Source organism: Protopterus annectens, chromosome 9.part0 (genome assembly GCF_019279795.1).
Source record: "Protopterus annectens isolate FY-2018-M chromosome 9.part0, PAN1.0, whole genome shotgun sequence".
Lineage (NCBI taxonomy): Eukaryota > Metazoa > Chordata > Ceratodontiformes > Protopteridae > Protopterus > Protopterus annectens.
In genome coordinates, this window is record NC_056743.1 from 827,806,755 (window position 1) to 827,818,784 (window position 12,030).

The 12,030-nt window shown below is 40.8% G+C and overlaps 1 protein-coding gene across 1 annotated transcript in view; it reads right to left on the reverse strand.

Annotated features, from left to right (window-relative positions):
* Positions 1 to 393: 393 nt before the first annotated feature.
* LOC122811571 (cytochrome P450 4F22) overlaps positions 394 to 12,030 on the reverse strand; it is a 363,310-nt gene continuing 351,673 nt past the window's right edge. The window contains exon 13 of the mRNA XM_044083496.1: positions 394 to 1,152. Within this exon, the coding sequence (XP_043939431.1) occupies positions 978 to 1,152 (175 nt within the window). The 3' untranslated portion in view covers positions 394 to 977. The remainder of the gene's footprint in view (positions 1,153 to 12,030) is intronic.

Sequence of the window (12,030 nt, forward strand, 5' to 3'; positions counted from 1 at the left end):
TCTCCATTGTCCCATATCTCCTTGAAATCATTATCTCATTTTATTAGAGTAAAAGCAGGGATTGCGTCTGATCATGGTGCACTCATTTGTGAAGTTTCTCCTTTCCTCTGTTTTGTATGATTGTAGAGTTGGTATATGCTTGCGCACACACACACACACAAAGTTCAAGGGGGTTACAGACAGCATGCCTTCCATGTGTGGGGTGCAGTGTGTGTCACTCCTTTGAATTGCACAGGTGTCTTTTGATCCCTTATGATTGCGCCAGTAATTTCTGACTGACCACTTTTCAAGATATGATGGTGGAAGTGTGTTGAAATGAAAGAAAGTTTGACTGCATTTCCATTCATCATTTTGAACTGGTAACTGCAGTGTAGCATTGATACAGAGACACAGTTTACCCAACCAAATGGCCCATTTATTAACACTACTTTTAAAAAAGCTGTATAGTTCATAGTTTTATATATTTAGATAACAGCACAGCCAAGCAACTTATGACAAATATTAACTAAGACAGTAATTAGAATAGGAATGAGGCAGGTAAAACTTGTCACAACCCTCGGAGAATGATTTGCTTCCTTTCCAAATCCTAGACATTTATGAAATCATATTTAATTTTAATTTTGAGTAGAACAGTTTTAGAGTTATCTTCAGACACACACAGGAAAACTCAGTTTGGCTGTAATTAATTAACTGTGAGTTAATTTTTCTGAAGTAGGTGAATAGACTGAAAACGTTTAACATTTGTCACACTCTCCCATCACTGTGTGGAAAGGAATAGACTGGTAATGATGTAGTCTGAATGTAAAGGCACATGATCCAACACAAACTGTAAATATCCATAACAATCTACAAACATATTGTACAGAATCAAGAGGAGGAGGAAGCCAAGGCACCTGGAAATAACTGAATTAATGCCTTTACTTCAGTGATAACTGACTGTAGGCACCCTAAAACAGAAGCAGATATTCACTGATTTATTATGGAGACTCTAATGGCTCTATTATGAGCCAAAGCCCATTCTCAGCACGCAAGATCAGCTCTGGCTTCCGCCGGACCACCTTTGTCTCGTCCACCTTTACCCTGAAGTGCAGCAGTGTTAGAGCCACCACAACCTTCATTTCTGACATTGCAAAGTTCTGCCCAATGCAGTTCCTATAAAACAAACATACAGACTTTTTTCTCAGACTTCAAGAAACAAATTATTCAGTTTTAGTAATTTCACACTGTGTCTATTCAATTTATTTATTTCTGTTGGTCAGGAAATTCTAACTAGGCATGACACATTTTCATTAGAGACATTTGTAGGAAAGCTTCTTATAACTGCAACATGTTTAAAGAGGCAAAAATAGATAAAATAAAAACATTGTGAATGGTTTGTATAACGTGGAGCACTCAGAGTTTATAAATCTGTTCTGTTCATCAGTAGGAAATATGGCATTAATGTCATCAAACAGACCCAGTTTTTTTCTAGTATAATTCTGGTTGCTCACATAATCTGTCTCTTACAGACAAGTCTCTCATCCCCAGAGATATCAATCCTTATGTTGTGTACACATTACTTTTTCTTTTCAGTACTGCCTTGCAGGTGCATTTTAAGGGTTTGTCTGTGTTCTGCAAAGGCAAAGTACCTAGACTTCTTGTTTCAGTGAACATAACTTTAGAGACTTTTGCCAGTTTTTGCTACTCATCTGCTGTGAAGTTACAAATGTGCACAGAAATACTGCGTTGAGTTGTCACTGCTCTGATGATCACATATATAGTGCAAAACCTACTAATGTTTGTAGGAAAGTTGTCAGTTGAAAGTCACATTACTTGTACCTAAAACCAATCTATTTTTTTTTTTTTTACTGCAGACAGTCCTTAGCTTAATAATGATGTAAGGTGCATGGCAATTAATACATAAATATTATTTGCTAAGCACTACATTTATGTAAAACATTAGTTTCAAGCTCTTTTATTCTACCTCTCAAATACTGCTTTCACAAGACTCGCCGTCAGAGAAGAACTGATTGTAAACAAGTGCCAACCATATGACTAGTAGAAGCTTAATAAACCTCTAGTGGGTGCTTACAAACCCTCTCCAGCTCCAAAAGTTAAATCACTATCTTTCATAATGTGGAAGGATTGGGCAAAATGTAGAACACTTACTAAGAACTTGCCAACAGCTTCAACTAGCAACCTCAATGAATGCTTATAGGGTGTTACTTTATACTTAAAAAAGTTTGCTTGTTGACTTAGCATGATTCAGCATTATTTACCATGGATACAGGTAAATGAAATATTAACACTAAATGTGTGACAAGCCTTTTCACTGTGGAACTGTGAGGAACATGATCAACTCAACAGGATCATCCCTAATAATGATCACTTGCAAATTATGGGTGGGAAATGTAATGTTATGAAGTATAAATCATTTGCATGGGATAAGAAACAGAGTGCCAGAGCTGCTATACAGAAATAATCAGTAGTCCATGTCAAATAAAATTAATGCTGTCCTCCTCTTTCAGTTTATTCTGGGACTGTGTAGCACCAGCTTTTCTGTCAGGTAGTGCCTTCGCAGGTAAGACACATAGATCCAGCATGGGTCTGAAGAACCCAAATCTCACAGCCAGATTCCCAGTAAAAGCACATGCCCCACTGGAATGCTTTCAAGTGCTCACGCCTGTAGAATACACAACAAATAAACTAGTTCTCCTGCATCTCCATGGTTTGCTGAGTTCCAGGAATGGTATAAGTGATGTTATCTGTGAATTTCAGTTGCTAGTCAGACAAATCCAGTGAATCACAAATTCAAAAAGCAAAGAAAGTGGATGACTGACCTAAGCTGACAGAAAGGTAAAAACAGTATCATATTAGCTGAAGGTTTGAATACAGTCTATAGGTGAAGAGACCATAGGAGGTAAATAACCAATGAGCAGTCAAGACATAACCAAAAACCAGCTGCATTACCCCTAGAATTACTTGGACAAATACTCTGTGCAGACCTCATCTTACAGAAGGGAAAATCCCCAAAGGAAGGTGAAGAACTTATCTGATACCATTCATGTCTGCAACTCAGGAAGAAAAGTGGCACCAAGATCGCTTAATCTTATGCTTTGACATGAAGTCCTGCATCTTGGGCAACTCTGCTGCCTTGACAGTAAGACACAGGACATGGAAAAGCTCTTCAGAAATGACTGAGCAGGCGTATGCCTTCAGTAGCAAGACAGAAGTCTAAGTGCACAAGTCTGTTACCTTACCATGGAAAACAGCAGAGAACTGGAGATGGTGCTCTTCAGTCATCCAAAAGTATTTAACAGGTTAACCTGTCAATGACTTAGATAATGATCAGATACTGAACGTGTCAGCGCAGCAGCACAGACAAGTATAAGCTGGGTGCAAAAAAAGTCATTTTAAGAAGAATTTACACAATGCAGTTTGCTGACATTAAGAATCTTTAAATGCCCACAGATAACTTTAACAGTAAATGAGACATAAAGAGCATATTTACCTCCACATGTAGACAGGCTGTGCCAGTTTCAGAGAAGGCCTAGTAAATAGCAGTGTAGCTACGGTGGGGCGAAAAGAGCAACAGCCCCAGATGCAAAGTGTTGGGGGGGCTGATCATCCAATCTGGATCTCTTTAATTCAACACCAGCTTTTAAAAAGCTGGTATTACATTTGCAGTCATACCTGCGAGCTGCAGCACTCCATGTGTGGTCTAAACCACACACACAAAAAATATATTTTTTAACTTAAACCTGAGCACTGTATAGTGCTCCATGCAGGCAGGGTATAAACTATAGCAAGAAGTTTACTACAGTTTGAAAGAAATCATTTTTTTTCTTCATAAAAAATGTGTAAGGAGTATCAGGGGCAGGGCACAGAAATGGTCCTGAATGGCCAGGGCAGGAGAAAAAGAGGAGCCTTTTTTTTTTGCTCTTCAGTGGAACAGCCCTTTGGGGGGTGGATCTAATTGTAATAAGCCACAATGCAGTTATTGGCTTATTACAGAAAAATGTTTTTTTTTTTTTTTGCTGTTCTATGGAAGAGCTGGGTGTAGATGTGAAACTTTTTGCTCCTCACTTGAAGAGTTGATGGGGATAGAGCCCTGGTTCAAGATACTGGCACAGGGCGCTGGCTGAGGCAGCTATGCTTGTAGTAAATAACAGAAGTTCTTTGAGTTACAGACCAGCACCTGTCTTAGCATTACTAAGTGGTTACTTTTACTCTCATTCACCAAATCATAAGATACAAATCTTAAAATATAGTGTGAGTCTGGAGTTGGAAATTGCCTTTTAAGGTCTAATAAACATCTATCCCACTGGTAATCTCTTACTGTGACACATTTTAAGGTTATTTCTATAATCTTGCACTGTATTTCATTACAAATCATTTTTACTATGCTGGTGAATTTTTTGTGTTGACCATTTGCTTTTTTTAATAATTACATAATTAGTACCATTGACATATTTATATCCATAAGATATATCCTGGAATTGGCTGGGATGTTTATTCTACCTTTGATAATTAGTTTAATGGTAATTGTGTGGAGAAGTCTATTTTGTAATAACACATTTCACGTGCTGGTTAGGATTAATAGACATGTAGTGCATGGCACACAGCTAATTAGTGCAAGTAGGGGTCATACAAGGGTGTGGATGATCCTAAGACAATGTTAATACATGTATGTTTAGCTGTGATTCACTTCAAACTGCAACCCCCTCTTAATAATAACACTGTGCAAGCAAGCAGCACTCATTTATAAATCCCAGCCACTGAGTGATATATATATATATATATATATATATATATATATATATATTTTTTTCTCTCCTCCATGTAGGTCTAATTTCTCCAAGGTTAAGTTTTTTTACTGTTTGAGCATTAAGTTTTGTTAAGCGTTTTTGTAGATGTATGACATTCCCTGGCATACACCTGAGTTTGATTAGTGGTCTTAGCACCACAGAATCAGAGAAAGGGAAGGAAGCAATGATCAGCTGATGGCCTTCTCTACTTCCTGGCTGTGGGGGGTGTAAATGTGCCCCCCCCCCAAAGTGGTATCCACTTGTGGAGACTAAGGGTAGCTCTGTGATGAAAGCGATTACCATAGACACTGTATTGGAGGTATCTTAACTGGAAATCCAGTGAGCAACATAGTGGTTTGTGTAACATGTCTCTGTACACGTATATTTAGTCAAGTTTTCTTCATATTATTCTTTGTTCATTACTAGATGGTTGGTCTTATTCAGAGTGAAGGGAACAATAGAGCCTATCCCTCAAATGATAGATATAACACAGAGAGTTGGTGCTGCACAAGATGCTAGTCCACTGTTGTAGGATATGGATGTGTAGACACGCACACACACACACACACACACACACACACACACACACACACACACACACACCTGATTTGCATAATCTGTATAGAAGCACCCCAGGTGGGAACTGATCCTAGAGGGAGTCTCAAGTCTAATGCTGCTGTCCATAAGGCACTTCTTCAGGTACTCTCCCACTCTTTTTAAATGCCCTCTTCAACCATATTAACTGGGTGTTCCATCCCATCTTTGGAGCCTTTCCTGATTTCACCAATAAATTCACCTGCATGGTGCTGGGGCTTCAAGCCTAAAACTATTTTTGTAAGGCGTTTCTTTAGGATGTCTGCCACTTTTTTAAATTACCTCTGCAGTTGGATTAATTTGGTGTCCCATCCCTGCTTCGGAGCCTTGCTTGATTTTATCAATAATTTTACTCTGAATGTCGGAGTTGGCCTGTGGTGACAGTGAGATGGTAGAATCTAGTGCTACCCAGTAGGTCTCTTTGCCACTCTCTCATCATAGATCTTGCCTGTAACAATAAAGATCTGATACATTAGCACACATTGTTTCACAAATTCACTGTGAACTGACTTCTTTTGTAGCTGGTGCCCTAAGTAATGCAGTCCACCCTACAGACTTTGCTGGCTGGCCACAGATATTGTCTGTAGTGGATCTTACACATAATTTGGTGGTTGCGGACCAGATCTGTAGCTGTGCAGTTCACAAAATGTAGGGGTCCATGTGCCCTACTCCCAATGCCCATAAGTCACAGAACAGTCCTCTAGTAGTATGACCCAAGTAACGTGGTAGCCTTCCTCCTTGCACTTCTCTGATCATAAAAGTCTTCTATGGAACTATAACTCTGACAATGCAGTGACCTGTCTTACAATCAGTGAAGGGGTGACAGACTGGTGTATAACAATGTGGCCCTGATACTTCAGTGCTTCCTATCTCTATCCTTTACATCATTTACATGTTTGCTGTAGCATAGACTAGATTCATGCCTGCTGGATCTAGCTTTGTTTGTATAACTTGTGCACTGATCCAGGCCGTTTTTTTTTTGGAGAAGGTTTCTCTGTACCCTAGTGACAGGAGTCTGCAGTTAGAACTTGTCTCATTGAAGACTGCTGGAACAGGGCTCAGTTTTGAGCTTTTTAACTGGTTAATTGGGTAAAGTGTTGTTTTGATTGTATCTGCTCTATTTTCTGAAAAAAAAAAATATATATATACTTGTTTCCCACCTTTCTGAACTAGTATAGTCCAGTTTTCAGGTCACTACTGAATCCAGGGCTGTGTTACAAGTTTCTCTGTACCTTACTTGGATAGAAGGAAGTTTCGTTGTTCACCTGTGAGAGAGGGTAGCTTTGAGCAGCCTTTCTGTCCATGGAGAAGTGGTTTCAGCCCAGAAGTTAGTAGTTTATTGACTATTTGGGGCTAATTTCCATCTCTTTCACTTCCCTGCTATAAAAACTGCATTTGCGCAGTTTTTGCACTTGTATTCCGCTCAGCAAGTGCCTTCCAGGTGTTCTGCAGCATTTACAGCAGCAGAGAGACAAAAGAGAAACTTTGGAGTGATTATCATTTTTCTGATTTTCTTGCTGTCTTAACTAATTCTGCCTAAAACGCCAGTTTTTTTTAGCGAATCTGTGATTTAAAAAGTTTGTTATTGCTACATATTGTACTTATTTGCTGCCTGCCCTTGAATTAAGTCATTTTTGTGTTTAAATAATCTGTTTAACTGTTGTAGGCTACACACTAAAGTGTGATAGCCTTTTCTGTGCATTTAAAGTGTTATTTTGATTGTATCTGCTCTATTTTCTGAAAAAAATATATACTTGTTTCCTGCCTTTCTGAACTAGTATAGTCCAGTTTTCAGGTTATTGCTGAATCCAGGGCTGTGTTACAAGTTTCTGTGTTGCCCATACCTTACTTAGATAGAAGGAAGTTTCTCTGTTCACTTGTGAGAGAGGGGAGCTTTGAGCAGCCTATCTATTCCTGGAGGAGTGGTTTCAGCCCAGAAGTTAGTAGTTTATTGGCCATTTTGGGCTAATTTTGATTGTATCTGCTCTATTTTCTGAAAAAAAAAAACAAAAAAAAAATACTTGTTTCCCACCTTTCTGAACTAGTATAGTCCAGTTTTCAGGTTATTGCTGAATCCAGGACTGTGTTACAAGTTTCTGTGTTGCCCGTACCTTACTTGAATAGAAGGAAGTTTTTCAGTTCACCTGTGAGAGAGGGAAGCTTTGAGCAGCCTATCTGTCCCTGGAGGAGTGGTTTCAGCCCAGAAGTTTGTAGTTTATTGGCCATTTTGGGCTAATTTCTCTCTCTTTCACTTCCCTGCTATAAAAACCGCATTTGTGCAGTTTTTGCGCTTGTATTCTGCTCAGCAAGTGCCTTCCATGTGTTCTGCAGAGTCTACAGCAGCAGAGAGACAAAAGAGAGCCTTTGGAGTGATTATCATTTTTCTGCTTTTCTTGTTGTCTTAACTAATTCTTCCTAAAACGCCAGTTTTTTTTTAGATAATCCGTGATTTAAAAAGTTTGTTATTGCTACACATTGTACTTATTTGCTGCCTGCACTGGAATTAAGTCATTTTTGTGTTTAAATAATCTGTTTGACTGTTGTAGGCTACACACTAAAGTGCGATAGCCTTTTCTGTGCATTTAAAGTGTTGTTTTGATTGTATCTACTCTATTTTATGAAAAAAATATATATATATATATATATATATATATATATATATATATATATATATACTTGTTTCCTGCCTTTCTGAACTAGTATAGTCCAGTTTTCAGGTTATTGCTAAATCCAGGGCTGTGTTACAAGTTTCTGTGTTGCCCATACCTTACTTGGATAGGAGGAAGTTTCTCTGTTCACCTGTGAGAGAGGGGAGCTTTGAGCAGCCTATCTGTCCCTGGAGGAGTGGTTTCGGCCCAGACATTAGTAGTTTATCGGCCATTTTGGGTTAATTTCTATCTCTTTCACTTCCCTGCTATAAAAACTACATTTGAGTGGTTTTGCGCACCGGGCAGTGCCTGTTAGTGCTGCTTAGCTAGAGTTAAACTATTCTCGGCTCTACTCTTCAATTTTTCCCTTGAAACTAGACAAACCTTCAACTTTAGCACTCAAACCATTCATTTCACAGTCAAGCACTTGCTTAAAACTCATAGCAAGCACTAATTAACCCTAGCACTAGACCCCCCTATACTGTCCAGAAGGACAAGGCTCTCTATTCGCACCCACCAGCCAATCATTAAAACAGCTTACTCTACCTATTCAGGCATGTCCAAAGGGCAGTTTCTGGTGTACTCTCTAGTCCAACTGGTGAATCTGGGCATTTTGAGGCAATGTTACAACTGCCTCATGTACACAGACAACCCTCTCCTCCTACCACCAAACACTAATATATGAGAGAGATGCAATTATACAGCCAAACTGGAGGCAAAGCTCTATCAACCCGAGACTGGAACTGACAGTCAAGAGGAGAAGGGTAATACTTGCAACACACCACCAGTCTCACATAGACCTAATAAACCAACACCAGCAAATAACACACATGAATACATGAAAACATACTCGGAGGCTCTAAATAAAAATCTGCAAAAGCAACAGAGATATCCAAAGCAGACATCCAAGCAACCTCCACACCCCATCACCAACCATGAAACACACACCACATAATCAGTGTGCCACGCAATCACAGCCCTTAAGGCAAAATAACATACCTAACACACTAGTAATAGGTGACTCTATAGTCAGGCATACTGATGTCCCACTAACTAGGCTGGACAAGGAGAAGGTTACAGTTAGCTGCCTGTTGGGCGCCAGGATCCGCCACATAACACAAGCACTCAGGTCACTCCAGAACAAGTACAAATATGACTCTGTCATTCTCCATGTTGGTGTGAATGACCTCAGATGTACCTCCCTGGACTACATGAAAAGAGACATGGAAGAGCTCTCTGATCATGTAGCCCAGGCCGATATGACCCTGACCCTGAGTAGCATCCTGCCTTCACCAAGAATAATGCCACAGTATAAAGAAAAAAGATGATCAGTTTCACAATTGGCTAAGTTTCTGGTGTCATTCAAAGAGGACCCAGTATCTGTCTGCCTGGGATGATATGGTTGACAAGCCACGTTGCTTCGCAAGAGATGGCTTGCACCTGTCACCCTTTGACTTTCAAATACTGGCCAAGGCTCTTGCCGCCCCCATACTGCCTTTTTTAGGCAAGGCTCAAAAGACAAACCCACCACCATAAATAGCACAAGTAACCAAAAACTGAGGGTAATGCTACTCAACGCCAGAAGTCTAAACCTCAAAATGCATGCACTCGAGGCATTCCTCAGTATGGAGAACATCGACATCTATGCAGTTAAAGAAACCTGGTTTAAGGCTCCTGAGAGCACCCCAGCACTACTAGGCTATAACTCATACCATACCTTTTGGCCACAGAACCAGGACCAAAACACAAAAGGCGGGGGTGTATCCATATTCATCAAGGATACCCACACCTCCAGGTTAGTGGAGCAGAACAATGCATCAGAGATCATCCATGTGCAACTAACAACGGGCAAAACTGCAATCCAAATTGTAGCTTGCTACAGATCACCCACCATGACCCAGGACCCCCATTCCACATTTCTGGAGACACTGGGAAATATGAAGCTACTACCAAACACCCTAATACTGGGTGATTTCAAATACCCAAACATAAACTGGGAGAACTACAGAAGTACTAACTCCCTTGCCCAACGCTTCCTAGAATTTATAAACCTCGAATGCCCTGGATCAACTGGTTAACACCCCTACCAGAGGGAACATATTGGACCTGGTCACCACCAACATGGGCGACTGGTGTTCCACCCTGGAGGTCAACCCCTCGCTGGTTAGATCAGACCACAGAATAATCACTCTGGATATCCACATTTCGCCCCCACCCCCAATCAAGGAAACCACCGTGAAAAACCTTTCAAAAGCAAACTTCACGTTACTTAAAACTGAGGTGGAAAGGTTCACAGGCCCCATGCTAAAGGGCAATGCTGTCCAAGCTGCTGAAACCTTTACAAAGGCACTCTATGAGCATCTGCAGGAATGCATGGATCATACTATCCCAAGTAAAACCAAGACTCACTCCTCCAAGAAAAGGAAACCAGTCTGGTGGACCCCTGCCATAAACAAGCTGTACAACAGATGGAGGAAACTAATACAGAAAAGAGTAAAATCCCAAGAAGGAAAGACATCCCTGATCAGTATCAGCAAGAAACTACGATCCCTCATTAAATCATCCAAGGCTAGTTTCAAAAGAAAAAATTGCCAAGGACTCCAAAGATAACCACAAAGCGTTCTTTAGCTATGTCATGAACCTAAGTGGAAACTCTCAGATCTGCTCTGAGTTAGTGCAGAATGGCACAAAATACACTGAACCGACTGATATTGCCAAATTTCTGGCAGACAGGTTTAGTGCAAACTTCACTCCCCTCTCACCCCCTAAAGGGCTCACAACCATACCAGAAGAATGTAGGGCCCTGTCAATCACCGACACACAGGTTAAAACAACCCTATCCAAAGCCAAAAATACAGCTTCAATGGGACTGGACAGTGTCCCAGGCTGTGTCTTACAAGAGCTCCAAAATGAACTAACCCCTCACCTAAACACACTGTTCAAACTCAGCCTCTCTACAGGCTACGTACCCACAGAGTGGTGCACAGCAACAGTTATCCCACTCGACAACAGACCCCGGGAACTATCACCCTATAAGCCTGACTAGCCTGGTCTGTAAGGCTATGGAGCTCATCATCATGGAACTCGTTAACAGAGACATTGGGAACCTCCAAATCTTGGACCCTACCCAGTTTGGCTTTAAGGGCAGATCATGCCTCCTAAACCTGGTGGACTTCTTTGAGACAGTTACCAAGGCATTAGACGAGGGAAAGGAGGTCCACACAGCCTAACTAGACCTCGCAAAGGCTTTTGACACAATTCCCTATTCTAGTATTATAGAGAAGCTCAGCAGCTTGAACATAAATCCCTATGTCATGAGATGGGTTGCCAACTGGCTCATGGATGGAACCCACAAGGTGAGAGTTGTAGGCTCTACGTCCGACTCCGAAACCAGTTACAAGTGGCATCCCCCAGGGCTCAGTCCTAGGACCCCTCCTGTTCAGTATATACTTCTCAGAGGTACAGGCAAGTATAGGAGGACTATGGCTGACCAAGTTCGCAGACGACTGCAAACTAGGGGCCATAACTGATTCTCCGGCTGATACAGACACCCTCCAGAAGGATCTCACTGAGACGGATACCTGGTGTCAAAATCATGGCCTCAAGCTAAATGCCAAAAAGTGCATAGTCATCCCCTTTGGAAAAAATAAAGTACCCACGAACTACCACATAAGTGGTAGTCCCCTAAATACAGAAAATGTAATAAGGGATCTGGGGACTTAAGTAGATAGTAATCTCTCCTTTGATAATCATATTGCCAAGGTGGTTAGAAAATCCTATGTGGCCCATCTAATCACAAAAGGGTTCACATCTAGAACAAAAGAGGTTATTGTGCCTATCTACTCATCACTCATTAGACCCATCATAGAATACAATGCCCCATTTGGGATGTACCTTACAAGACACCTGCAACAGCTGGAAAGACCACAAAAGTACCTCACTAAGAGGATTACTGGCCTCAAACAGATGCCCTATGCAGCCCGACTCAAGAAACTCCAGCT